Here is a 14,193-nt window from a genome sequence, read left to right on the forward strand (position 1 = left end):
TTTTTTTATGTCTTAGAAAATAGTCCGACCAATCTGTTAAGGAATGAGGATCTTATATGCGGCCCCTGCTCCTCTTCCTCTCCTTCATTCAGCAAGTATCTTTGAAGCGTCTGTCAGGCTTTGGGGTACACGCCGGGGTGGGAGGCCAGGCCTCTATCTGCCATGGGGCATCTACTGAGAGACAGGCCTTTAACATATGGTGTGAAAGAGCTGCTGGGGCTCTGTGTACCCAGAGGGGGAGCCCCTGACCCAGAATTCTTAGAAGAGGTGAGGATCTAAGCTAGTCCTGAAGAGCACGTGGCTGCTCACATAGACGAGAAGGACAGCAGGACACGAGAGGACAGCCTGTGGTAGCCCAGGGGCAAGAGCGTGCAGAACCTTTCAGGGGCTGCGAGTTCGTAGTTCATGGCTGGAGCTAACTGCTGTGCATGTGAGACGGGAGAGAGGAGGCAGATGGACTTATTCAAATAACAGTTTTACTAAGATAGATATAAATACAATTCACCTCTTTAAAACAGAATTCAGTGACTTTTAGTATATTCACAGAATTGTTTGACCATTAATTACCATTAATAGTAACTAACCATTAATCAGTACAGTTGATTTTAGAATAATTTCATGACCTCCAGAAGAAACCCTGTACCCTTTAACAGTCACCGCCTCCCCCCCCCACCCCACCCCCCACCCCCCACAATTCCCCCTTCTGCTCAGCCCCTGGAAACCACTAATCTATTTTCTGGAGTTGCTTATTCTGGACACTTCATATAAATGGAATAATATGTGGTCCTTGGTGACTGGCTTCTTTCACTCAGCATATTTTCAAGCTCCATCCATGTTGTTGCATGTGTCAGGACTTCATTTTTTTTTTTTTTTTTGCCCAATAATATTCTGTTGTAGAATGATATTCTACATCCACAGAGTGGATGTACCACATTTTGTTTACCCGTTCCTCAGCTGTTGGACATTTGGGTTGTTTCCACATTTTAGGTATTATGAACAATGCTGCTAGGAGCGTTTGTTTACAAGTTTCTGTGCAGGCATATGTTTTCACTTCTCTTGAGTATATTCCTAGGAATGGAAGACAGATGGATTTGAATAACATTGAAGAGTTAGAGTGGACAAGACCTAGTGGGTGCCTGGAGGTATAGGGGTGAAGGGCGGGGAGAAGTCAAGAATGACTCCCAGCTTTCTGGCTTGGACAGCTGGACGGAAGATGATGCTGAGGAGGGAAAGACGGAGGAGGAGCAGGTTTGGGGGGGTGGAAAGACGGCGATTCCTCCTCTGTTCTGTTGGTGATGATCGGACTTCTTTGGAAGAGGGCTCTGCAGCTCTGTGGCAGGTGGAAGCCTTTCAGGGCCAGTGAGATGCTGGCATGACGTGGGATGTTCTGGTGCTTCCTTGCAATGATTTTTCCAAGCAATTGTGGTTTATTAGCTGAACCTCTGTGGAAGAACAGTGGCAGTGCCAAGCCGAGACCAATAATCTTCTAGATCACGCGTACTGCTGCATACACACAAACCGTGAAATTCCTCTGCCGCCTCGTTCATTTTATGATCAGGGAAAAAAAAAAATCTCTCTCTTGTTCCACATACACAAACAGCCCATTTTGTAGTCCAGATGTCCCCACGGGGGAAGAAAAATCTCATTTTGCACTGGCACATGTGATGCCAGGAAATCTCTGCTTTCCCAGGGTGCGAGAAAATTAAAATTGTAGTAATCAACATTGGATCTAGAAAATGAGATATGTAGCCATTTGCACCAAATGAAATTGGCTTTCATTGGCTTTTGCTTTCTCCTCTTCCACTTCTCCTCTCAGGTACCACCCTGTCCCCAACTTGACCCTTAAGATGAAGCCAAACAGAATAAGTGCCAGCTAGTCACCTAGAAAGGGAGATCGCTGCACAGTCCTTTAGGAAGATGTCTGGGGTCAGATGTCCTGTGTCACACCTCAGGGCTGAGCCTGGGCAGCTCACTCCAGCTGTGTCCCTCTTGTCTGCAGGTCGTGATTGCCACCAACATCGCAGAGACCTCGCTGACCATTGACGGCATCTACTATGTGGTGGACCCTGGGTTTGTGAAGCAGAAAGTTTACAATTCCAAGACTGGCATCGACCAGCTCGTGGTCACTCCAATCTCTCAGGTATGGCAGCGTCTACCCACAGTGGTCCTGAAAATCCTCTTTGAGGCTTCTCTGAAAATTTTTTATGATTTTGTATTTTGAACTTCATTGTTTTCAAAGATGAACCTTTAAGGTACTAGGGGCTTTTGTGAGATAAGGGACGTTTTTGTGTTGTTTGTGTTTAATCTTCAGGGTAGTGTTTTGATATTAAAAAGCCTCGTCAAATGTGAAATTAAAAAAAAAGTTTAACTTACCACTCTAGATTATAAAAATATAAAAGAACGTATTTTTAAAAATACCGTGCTTAGCCGCAGACATCTGAGGTAGTAATAATGCATGAGACGTTAATGTGTTTCTTTGGTTATTATGGAATCATTTCCTACTCAAATTATTTTTAAAAATGAATAACCTGGTCTGCCTTTTTGAGGACATTTTGGCTACAGCGTATCCAACATTGAAAAGTTCATTCTTTGGACAAAAGAGTTCCACTTCCGGGAGTACATCTCAAAGTTTAGTAGTGACTGAGCGCATGTCTGAGAGTAAGGGAAACGGATGTTCACTGAAGCATTATTTATGTGAAAGGAAACCTGGGAAAATTCTAGCTGAACTCCAGAAGGAAAGTCGTTTAATAAAAGATGGTATATCCACGCCATAGAATGTTGTGTGGCGTTAACAGGGTGGTGCGCATCTATGTTTAATGACATCAGCATATAATTGTGATGTGTTTTTTGAAAAAAGTGAGCTGAAACGTAGCATGAGCAGTAGAATCCAACTTTTGTTTAAAAATAAATAGCGCACGCGGGTATACAGTGTGCATGAGCGTGCCTGGGACTGAAAGCACGTAGTCAACACGGTCGTCGGGGTTATCTGTCGGTGGAGCTGCTGGTTATCATGTTGAGGGGGGTGAAATGCATTGTTTTTCTTTATGCTTCTACGTATTTTCTTAATATTTTATAAGAGGCACGTATGATTTTCGTCATCCATAAAAATCATAAGGCTGTTTTCATTTTGAGCTTAAGGTAACAATAGCTACCACTTGTAGAGTTCTTAGTAAGTGCCAGGCGCGAGGTACTTGTACAATACACGAACTCATTCTCGCATCCATCCTCGGTGGTGGGTGTTGTTATTACCCTCATTTCACAGATGAGCATGAGGCACAGAGGGGTTAAGTGACTTGCCTAAGGTCACACAGCTGGGGGAGCCAGGATTGGAACCGGGGTAGTCTGGCCCCTGCGTGGTGGGTGCAACTTGCACCGTGCAATTAGCAACTTGCTAATTGAGAAATTAGCTGTACTTGGCCTCTCTGATTTGGAGAGACATCTGTAGAATGCTGTGGAGTCTGCCAGTGTGCCATTGCTGCCTGCCTTTGTGTGGTTAGAGACTTCTACTGTATCCTTTGGTTTGGGGCTGGCATAGGAATTTGTAAAATCCTGATAACCATTTTTTTTTGTTTTGTTTTGTTTTGAAAGTTCACTTATTTTGAGGGCGGGGGAAGGGCAGAATGAGAGAAGGAGAGAGAGAGAATCCCAAGCAAGCTCTGCACTGTCAGTGCAGAGCCTGATGAAGGGCTCGAACTCATGAACTGTGAGATCATGACCTGAGCTGAAATCCAAAGTCGGACGCTTAACCACCCAGGTGCCCCAATCCCGATACCGTTTGTCATAAGACAGGTGGTTTTGTCAGCAAATTGCCCTCTTCAGATTGCTATTCACTGTTTCCTGGCAACCTGTGGTTAAACTACCTATATATCTTTTTTGTATTTTTTATTTTTTGTAATTTTTTTTTAATGTTTATTCATTTTTGAGAGACATAGAGCAGGAGCAGGGGACGGGCAGAGAGAGAGGGAAACACAGAATCTGAAGCAGGCTTCAGGCTGTGAGCTGTCAGCACAGAGCCCAACGCGGGGCTCGAGCCCACGAATCGTGAGATTATGGCCTGAGCTGAAGTTGGATGCTTAACTGACTGAGTCACCCAGGTGCCCCTACCTGTATATCTTTTTAATTTAAAAATTAGTGCTCCTTTCCCTTAAATAGTGCGGAGAAGTATTACATTTTTTGGGGGAAATAGGAGAAAAATGTTTAAATTATCCATAATCCTACTACCACCAACTGTCATCATTTTGATGTTTTTCGTGCCCATCTTTTTTATTTTTATTTTTTTTACCTTTATTTATTTTTGAGAGACAGAGAAAGAGCACAAGCGGGGGAGGGGCAGAGAGAGAAGGAGACACAGAATCTGACGCAGGCTCCAGGCTCCAAGCCGTCAGCACAGAGCCCGATGTGGGGCTCGAACTTACCAACCGCGAGATCATGACCTGAGCCGAAGTCAGACGCTCAACCGACTGAGCCACCCAGGCGCCCCTTGCCCATCTTTTTTTATGTTTGTTGCTTGTTTGCAAGTCTAGTAGTCTACTAAGTATGCAGTTTTGTGCATTTTTTGTTTAAATATTTAATTTTCTTCATTATTAAGGTATAAAACATGTTCAACGTCAGATATTTGTGAAAGTATAGAAAATAGAACCTATCTGCAAGCCTACCATCAGAGTTAGCCTCAGTTTTAGGGCAATTTTTTCCTTTTGCTAGTTTTTTTTTTTTTAATACAAAATTAGTATTATTTTATAACTTGCTTTTTCACTTCTATGCATGAACATTTCCTTCTGTCATTGAGAGTCCCAACCTGATTTTTAAAATGGCTACAAGAGTCATCATTGTTATGGTTAACGTTACATTTCTTTAGTTCATTTACATTTTTGGCCACAACTGTGGGGATGGTGTTTTTCATGTTACGCTTTTTCTATTGTGCCACACTATTTTGAATGTGTGTTTCTGGGATCTTTATATTTCTTCCATTCACATTGCTTGTATTTGCCTCACTTGAACTTTCCTGAAATGCTGAGTTTTAGGGAATGATAAAAGCATTGATAGTCTCGGAAATGGTCCTAAAGGAAGTGAAAAACCCCACTTCAGATTTTTGCCAGTTGCTAAGTGTCCCCCGCCCTTTAGCAGATTTCCTGGGCAAAGCCGTTCAGCAACGTTTTACAGATATGTTACTTTTATATGCCCGCCCCTCTAGGCTCAGGCAAAGCAGCGAGCTGGCAGAGCCGGGAGAACGGGCCCAGGGAAGTGTTACAGGCTGTACACAGAACGTGCCTACCGAGATGAAATGCTGACCACCAATGTGCCGGAAATCCAGAGGACCAACCTGGCGAGCACAGTGCTCTCTCTCAAGGTAGAAATCACTGTCTTGTTAGAATGGGTTGGTGGAATACTCCAATCCTACGTCCATAGTAAATGAATGTCAGTTTTACGAACCTCGTTAAATACTTTAGTAACCTCCTGGAACCAGTCCCTTTGAAAGGAATGCAAATGGCTGTGATAACAGCCTCTCCACTGTGGGTCTGGGGCTAAGTTGCCATGTCTGCTGTGAGCACACGGTTTTTTCTTACCTTAACAGCCAGCAGGATACTTGGTTATAAAAGATTTTAGTTAGCGTTTTCTAAAAGGATATTAGAAAAATCTAATTAGTGCCAAAGTGTGGACAGGCACAGTTCCTTCAACCCTCGTCCAATTCTCTTCTTTTAGAATGGCAGCAGAACTCCCCGTCCAAAAACTTTGCAAGGGAACTGTCAGTACAGGTTTGAGACTGACCCTCTGGGAGCTTGGTTTTCATTCTGAATCATTGCTCTTCCTCTCTCAGTCCCCAGTGAGGACCCTCATTTTCTTTTGGCAGGGGGAGCTGCATGAATAATTTCCCAGATGATGGCATCCCCACCCCCTGACACTGATGCTGCCCTGGGGCCCTGGCACTCTACTGGTGCAGAGTGCTCTGTTGTAATTTATTATTCATTTGGTATAAGAGAGACTAAACCAGAGCTTCAGGAAAAAAACCCGGTTCAGTCTCTGGAGTGAGAACAGAGCGGCATCTGTGGCTCAAACTTCTGCTCCGAGCTCTGAGTCCTTGGCAAATTTATCTGCTCAGCCCTCTGTTCTACGTTCTCCTTTCCAAAAGTGAGCTATTAATAGTATCTGTTGTGAAAATAAAAGACAATACAGGTAAAGGCCCTTGGCATAGTGCTTACTGATTGCTAGCATAATTCCTTGTAGTTGTTATTCATACAATAAGCATTTATTGAACACCTGCTGTGTTTATGGTCACAGTCACGTTAGGGGAGAGAAACAGAAGGCTTAGGTCCTACCGCATCCCCCTTATATACCCTGGGATGATGCATCATTCATTTGTTTCTTTGATTCATCAGATTAGCTAACAAATGTATTGAATGCCTACTCTGTAAGGCCCGCCGATTGCACTGTTATTGTGGTTTTGTGTCTGTGCTTTCCATTGTGAACTCTTCGAGAACTGGGACCATACCTTCCTTAGTCATCCTCATAGCCTGACAGGGTATGAGGCACTTCCTAGATGCACAGTAGTAATTATGTATGCAAGAGACAGCAGAAGCTGGTGTGCTGTTTTTTTGTGTTTTTTTTTTTTTTTTAAATCGTGGTAAAATACACAGCACATTACCCTTTTAACCTTTTTAAGATATACAGTTCAACGGCATTCAGTACATTCACAGTGCTGTGCAGCCATCACCACTGTCCGTTCCCAGGACTTTTTCTTCATTCCAGACAGAGACTTTGTACCCCGTAAACTAAACCATCCCTTCTTTGCTCCCTCCAGCCCCTGGTAACCATTATTCCACTTTCTGGTCTCTGTGAACTTAATTTCCATGTAAATGGAATCATGCAGTATTTGTCCTTTTGTGTCTGGGCTGTTTTGCTTAGCATAGTGTTTTCAAGGTTCATTATGTTGGAGCATGTGTTAGAATTTCATTCCTTTTTAAGGGTGAATACTATTCCATCGTGTATGTCTTGTTTATCCATTCACCTGTTGATGGATATTTGGGTGGTTTCTACCTTTTGGCTATTGTGAATAGTGCTGCTGTGAAAATTAGTGTACAAGTGTCTGCTTGTGTCCCTCCTTTCTTTTGGGCATATCTAGAAGTGGGAGTTGCTGGATCATATGGTGATCCTATGTTTAACTTACTGAGAAATCATCAAGCTTCTTCACAGCGGCAGCACCGTTTTTGCATTGTCACTGGCAATGTATGAGGGTCCTGATTTTTCTACATCCTTGCCAACACTTGTTCTGTTCTTTTCCTGATTCTAGCCATCCTAGTGGGTGTGAAATGGCATCTCGTTGTGCTTTTGATTTGCATTTCCCTAATTACCAGTTATGTCGAGCATATTTTCATGTGCTTTTTGGCCATTTTTATAACCTCTGTGGGGAAATGTCTCTTCAAATCCTTTGCCCCCCCCCCCCTTTTTTTGGAAAATCATCTTCCAGTAACTTTAGGGGGAAAAATACGTGCATATATATACGTGTATATGTGTGTGTGTGTGTGTGTGTGTGTGTGTGTGTGTATGTATATGTTTGTGTTTATATATATTATATATATATTTTTTTAAGTTTATTTAGTTAATTTTGAGAGAGCACGTGAGCAAGGGAGGGTCAGAGAGAGAGAGAGAGAGAGAGAGAATCCCAGACAGTCTCCACACTATCAGCACATAGCCCGACATGGGGCTCGAACTCACAAACTGTGAGATCATGCCTTGAGCCGAAGTCAAGAGTCAGATCCTTAACTGACTGAGCCGCCCAGGTGCCCCTGCCCATTTGTAAGTTGTCTTCTTTTTGTTGTTGAGTTGTATTTACATTTACTTTGAAGGAGTGGTTTTTATTTTTATTTTTATTTTTTTTAAGTTTTTATATTTAGAGAGAACGACAGAGCACGCATGTGTGTATAGGCGCGAGTGGGAGAGGGGCGGAAAGAGAGAGAGGGAGAGAGAGAATCCCAAGCAGGCCCCACGCTGTCAGTGCAGAGCCTGATGTGGGGCTCAATCCCACGAACTGTGAGATCATGATCTGAGCCAAGATCAAGAGACGGACGCTTAACCAACTGAACCACCCAGGGCGCCCTGAAGAAGTGGTTTTAAAAGTCTCCTGAGAGGAGCTCCTGAGTGGCTCAGTCGGTTAAGTGTCTGACTGTGGCTTAGGTCACGATCTCACAGTTTGTGAGTTCAAGCCCCGTGTTGGGCTCTGTGCCGACAGCTCAGAGCCTGGAGTTGCTTCAGATTCTGTGTCTCCCTCTCTTTCTGCCCCCCTGCCACTCGTGCTCTCTCTCAAAAACAAATAAACATTAAAAAAAAAAAAAAGTTTCCTGAGAACGTGTAAGCTTTCTGTCGGTCTGAGTTTTATGTGGTTCAGCCGTGGGGGTGACTGCTAATCTTGAGGATGACTTCCTACTTGCAATAGAAGAAACTGGAAAGAAGTAGACAAGTACTCTCCTTCCACGTTAACACTGGCAGGGCTGACCCTCCCAACACACACTTTCTTTCCTTCTTTTCTAGGCCATGGGCATCAATGACCTGCTGTCCTTTGACTTCATGGATGCCCCTCCGATGGAAACCTTGATCACAGCCATGGAGCAACTGTACACACTGGGGGCCTTGGATGACGAGGGCCTGCTTACTCGCCTGGGCCGCAGGGTAGGAGACAGACTTAACTTCTGGTCCTTTTGGGGAGATTCCCTGGCCAGCCTTCCATACTCTTTATTCTGTGCAAAATCAAACTCTGGGGCCCTGGATAAACTTTGAGGAGAATTCTAGATGCCCGTTTTTAAATTGGATTTTCCACTGTTACTTAAAACTATTTCTTCTTTACAGAAAAAGGAATTCTATCCACAGTTTTACTTCAGGATGTATATATATGTATATGTTTTTTAAATTAAAACAGTTTTCTTTTATTTTGGGGGAGGAGTGTATGTGCGTGCATGCGAGTGGGAAGAGGGGAAGAAGGAAAGAGAGAGAGAGAGAGAGAGAAAATCTTAAGCAGGCCCCATGCTCAGTGCAGAGGCCAACACAGGGCTTGATCCCATAACTGTGGCATCATAACCTGAACTGAAGTCAAGAGTTGGAGGCTCAACCGACTAAGCCACCCAGGTACCCCTCTTCAGGATATGTTATTGAGTCTAAATTTTAAAAGATGTCTGCAAAATTCCCATCTGTCCCGACAGTAGTTATGTCTTTGGTCACATACGTTTCGTTGAGGTTTATTTGGGAAATTAAAAAACAACATTCTTCCGATAGAGAGAGGCAACTCACATCATCATGCTTGAGTCAATGTCCTGTGGTCTGTTGCCCCCTCGGACCATCAGTGTCTGATGCTGGCAAGTACCGACGGGTTTTCCCCAGGGCAACTGTAGTTTCTTCTTCTCCCTCTAGATGGCAGAATTCCCTCTGGAGCCAATGCTGTGCAAAATGCTGATCATGTCTGTGCATCTGGGCTGCAGTGAGGAAATGCTGACCATTGTGTCCATGCTGTCTGTGCAGAATGTCTTCTACAGGCCCAAGGTAGGGAGTTCAGACTCAAATTCAGGTAGGGGTGTGGCGAAGGTGGGTAAAATCAGCCTGTTGCCACAGAAGTGCTTACAGTGGACACTTGACAGGGTCACATAGGGCTCCCTGGAACTGCTGGGTGATTACTTAGTAGCTGTTGGACAGAAAACGATCCTCTATCCCACTTCTTGGCAGGATAAACAAGCCCTTGCAGATCAAAAGAAAGCTAAATTCCACCAGACCGAAGGGGACCACCTCACCCTACTGGCTGTGTACAACTCCTGGAAGAACAACAAGTTCTCCAACCCCTGGTGCTATGAGAACTTCATCCAGGCTCGTTCGCTGCGTCGGGCCCAGGATATTCGCAAGCAGATGTTAGGCATAATGGACAGGTAACATCTGGCGACTTTTCCCCATGTGTGAATTCAACCTGCTTGACCGTCATGTCTGTTGATCTCTAAATGCACCTGAGAGAAGTTACAGGCTCCTCACATAAGCTTTTTCCTCCAGCTTTTCCATCTTTGTTATACCTCTCTCCAAGCAAGGGTGCAGCTGAGAATCACTTCAGAAAGTTCCTAAGAGGTTGATTTATTAGTTGTTGAAAAATGCTTAGTTTACAGGCATCTGGGACATTATTGGTAGAGTTGAATAAGATCTCTGGCTCTTACTGTATCCATCTTGCCCACTGTGGAGCTGTGCCTGTGGTACCTTTAGGTACCTCTTCCAGAGGGGAACCCCAGACTCTGGGGACCCATGGTGGGGGTGTTGGGCACCATCATTCTGGAAGACAGAACCTCTGAATGCAAGGTAGTCTCCCATCTTTATCTTCCCTTGATTTATTGCCCTGCTAGACACAAGCTGGATGTGGTCTCCTGTGGCAAGTCCACAGTCCGAGTGCAAAAGGCCATCTGCAGTGGATTCTTCCGGAATGCTGCCAAGAAAGACCCTCAGGAGGGCTACCGGACACTGATTGACCAACAGGTGGTCTACATCCACCCTTCCAGTGCTCTCTTCAATAGACAGCCAGAATGGTAGGTGGGCAGGGGCAGGGCCAGGGTCTGGGGGCAGTTGTGGACAGAAAGAACCTGTAAATTCTACTGCCATGTTACATTTAGGTGTTCGCCCAACCCAGCACTTTCTCCTCCTCCATTGCTTCTGTTTCTAGAACAGTGGAAGCCTGAAGTGGGCACAGTATCCGGCCTATTCAAGAGAAATAAAATCACAGGGGTGAGAGGGAAGGCGGATTTTAGAGATTGTCTAATGAGGCGGTTTAAACAAGTTTTTTACGCAACATTTTTAAAAAATGGGACTCTTACCCACCCTAATATCAAACTGATAAGAAACCACGGTGCTGCCTTGCAGGGAGGATCGGAGATGCAGAGCCTTGCTGCGTGGCCTTCCCCGGTCCCTGTGGCAGCCCCCGAGGCTCCTCTTCAGGGCCCCAGAGTCTGTGTAGACAGCCTGAAAAACCACCCTCACGCTCCACAGAGCAGGGAACCAGGTCCAGAGAAGGGCTGTGTTTGGCTTCGTGTCACTTAACCAGTTAGGGCCGGAGCCTCCTGACAGCTTTCTCGTGGGTAGAGGTACGCAGGCTCCTCAGTACTGGGGTGTGGCTGTCGTAAACAGAGACTGCAGTCCCCTGAGGGTTCAGGCAGGGGAGTTAAGAGGGTAAAACTGAAGCTCAGCTGAGGCCCACAGGGGACCACGGTGACTGGAGTGGAGCCTGGATGGGAGGCTTGAGCCTGATCTCTGTGCCCCACTCAGGGTGGTGTATCACGAGCTGGTACTGACCACGAAGGAGTACATGCGTGAGGTCACCACTATCGACCCCAGGTGGCTTGTGGAGTTTGCTCCAGCCTTCTTCAAGGTCTCTGACCCGACCAAGCTAAGCAAGCAGAAGAAGCAGCAGCGTCTTGAACCCTTGTACAACCGCTACGAGGAACCCAACGCGTGGAGAATATCCCGGGCCTTCCGACGGCGCTGAGAGGTGACACTTCTCTGTCTGCCTCTCCTGCAGAGGGGGCCCAGGGCTTGGACTCCCTTTTATTGATGCAAAGCTGGTCCCGAGGATGCAGCCGTCCAGTGACTGAGTATCTTCACGGGGCATTTTCTAAACTTGATTCTTATTTCTTCCCCGGTGGTCAAAATAGAAACAGGGATTTATGCCCGGTTTGACCAGAGCCCCCAGCCCTGACCGCTTCAAGGCACTGTGGCCAGCTGGGGCTCGCAGCCGGTATGGGAGTACATGGCATCATCTCCACAAAACGGGCAACTCGTGGAGCCCTAGGATGGGAAAACGGAGTTGCGAGCATCTGACGCCCAGACGTAGCGAGGGCCCTGACGCCCGAGCTGGGACTCTGGAGGAAGGGGCCGCGGAGCTCACTGACAGTGTTGGCCCCACTTCTGCCCCTGCCCAGCCCCTGTACTCTCGCTTAACCTCTTGGAAATATTTATTTTCTTAAGGAAACATAAATGGTTTTCTGTGGCTGTTTCTTCTAGCTGAAAGGCTAGGATATTGGCCTGGGCCCAGGGTGGGGAGATTTGTGGCTTTGGTGCACACGGTGGAGAGTCCCCTGTAACCAGAGCTTGGGGCCTCTTTGGGCTCAGAGGTGACGCATAGCCCAAGCCTGCAGTCGTATCTCTTGACACCCGCACCAGCCCGGTGTGGCTGCACACGGTCCCATGATTAACCACATCCACTGCCCCAGTCTGGGCGCCTGAGTGGTTACAGATGCAGCATGTGGAATCCAGAAGGCTCTCCTGGCTCCCTCCGCTGCACACCACACAATGTGCAGCGTGTCCTTTTCCCTTTTGAAACATGCAAGGGACGTCACAGCTTTTGTTTTGTTTGTTTTTTGTTTTTATTCCCCCTCCCCCCGCCCAGGTCCTCGATGGGCTTTAACAAAGGGTTTTTATGGTCAAAGCCTCTCGTCCCCCCACCACAAACAGAAAACCCACCGAACCCCTTTCAGAGTCAGCTTGCTGTTGCCGAGTGGGTTTCTTGTAGCATTTGGTTGGGGAATAGCCACCTCCCAGCGCCCCTGTCATGGCTCCCAAGGAAGCTCTTGACTTTGAAGGACATCCCACAGATGCTGCCAGGCCAGGTTGTTTCCAGAGCTTCTGGAAAGCTGGTCTGGATGTGGAGCTTGTAGGGAAGCCCCTGGGGGGTTGGACACCTCGTATAGAACTACTGACTTGTCCACCAGATGCTGAGTTTATGACATTCTAGGATGTGAAAGAACGTAAGCTGTTGTTGGGCGGCAAACTGACCACCCTAAAGACGATTCAGAGAGAATCCAGCAGAGAAGAGCACAGGCCAGGGAGTCTGCTGACTGAGATCCCCACCCCTTCTTTGAGTTGAGTGAGCGCCTCCAATTCTGTTTGCTCCTGGGAAGCCCTGGCCAGTAATTAAGGGCAGGGGATCTTTGTGTGTTCACCTTTAAGGCCCTACGGGGAGAGAGAGGCAGGGATGTACAGAGGAGGAGGCCGAGAGCAAAGCAGGGGCTGGGCACCCAGCTCCCCAGTCTCTAAGAACTCCCTCCGGGCTTGGCAGCCTGCCTGCCCCAGCTGAGCGCCCAGCACCAAAGACATTGGCACCTAGGAGAAGGTTATGGCCCTGAGGGCAGGGTGGGGAGGTTTGGGATTGAAGCTGAGGTTGAGAAGGACATGTTCCACAGGCAAAGGTGAGAGACAGCAGGGCTAGCCATCTCCTGTGGGTTAGGTGAGCAAAGGACCCTGGCTCTGTGGGTGTTCCTTAAACAACTGTCCCAAGAGCTGTCTCTCTGCTATGTCAAGGTGGTTGATGTCTGACCTTCCGACTGGCCATCAGGAAACAGCATGTCGGCAGCATCGCTGAGCCTGCTCAGAGGGAGATGGGCCAGATTGGGAAGAACTTGCCTGCTGCTCCCACACAATGGGGCCCTTGTTTCTCTTCCTCGAAACAATATTTCCCGAGATTGAGTGACAGGTCAGGAGAGGATGTGGGTCTCCTGCAGGGAGCTGGAATCTTCTAGGCCATTCACCCCACCCCGCAGGAGCCTAGCTCAGGGATTTCCTGCCCCTGTGCACGTGCTGAGTCTGTGCTTGCATACGTGGGGGGGGACCATCCCCGTGGGGCTCGTGTAAACTCTACCGCTGGGTCAGGCTCCTCGGTCTAGGGTTCACCTTCATCCAGTCCGGAGCTTGATTTCCCCTGGTGGTTGCTAGAAGCTGCCTCCTCTAAGCAGTGGCCCTCCAAGGTTAAGGATTTGAACAAAGAGCTGTGAGGAGTGACTTGTTAATAAACATTTCAGAGGGTAGAGGTCAGGCTGTGGACACCGTTTCTCACCCAAATCTGTCACTCCTATACACATACTCGGGACCTCAGGGTTTCCATGGACTTCTACACCTTCTTACCATGAGAGCCTGGTTTTAATATGGAATTAAATAACATGCATTTTTTTTATGAAGATTTTTTTTTTAATGTTTATTTTATTTTTGAGAGAGGGAGAGAGTGCAAGGAAGGGAGGGGACAGAGAGAGAGGAAGACACGGGATCTGAAACAGGCTCCAGGCTCTGAGCTGTCAGCACAGAGCCTGACGTGGGGCTCAGCTCAAACTCACGAACCGTGAGATCATGACCTGAGTCAAAGTCAGGCGCTTAACCGACTGAGCCACCCAGGTGCCCCTACATTATATGTATTTT

The 14,193-nt window shown here is 46.8% G+C and overlaps 1 protein-coding gene across 1 annotated transcript in view; it reads left to right on the forward strand.

The window, feature by feature from the left end:
* DHX8 (DEAH-box helicase 8) overlaps positions 1 to 13,954 on the forward strand; it is a 32,324-nt gene extending 18,370 nt beyond the window's left edge. Inside the window, exons 17-23 of the mRNA XM_042915073.1 lie at positions 2,000 to 2,140; positions 5,192 to 5,347; positions 8,524 to 8,661; positions 9,397 to 9,525; positions 9,706 to 9,902; positions 10,362 to 10,541; positions 11,275 to 13,954. Coding sequence (XP_042771007.1) covers positions 2,000 to 2,140; positions 5,192 to 5,347; positions 8,524 to 8,661; positions 9,397 to 9,525; positions 9,706 to 9,902; positions 10,362 to 10,541; positions 11,275 to 11,494 — 1,161 coding nt within the window. The 3' untranslated portion in view covers positions 11,495 to 13,954. The remainder of the gene's footprint in view (positions 1 to 1,999; positions 2,141 to 5,191; positions 5,348 to 8,523; positions 8,662 to 9,396; positions 9,526 to 9,705; positions 9,903 to 10,361; positions 10,542 to 11,274) is intronic.
* Positions 13,955 to 14,193: the final 239 nt, after the last annotated feature.

The sequence above is a fragment of the Panthera leo genome, chromosome E1, assembly GCF_018350215.1.
Source record: "Panthera leo isolate Ple1 chromosome E1, P.leo_Ple1_pat1.1, whole genome shotgun sequence".
In the NCBI taxonomy this organism is placed as follows: domain Eukaryota; kingdom Metazoa; phylum Chordata; class Mammalia; order Carnivora; family Felidae; genus Panthera; species Panthera leo.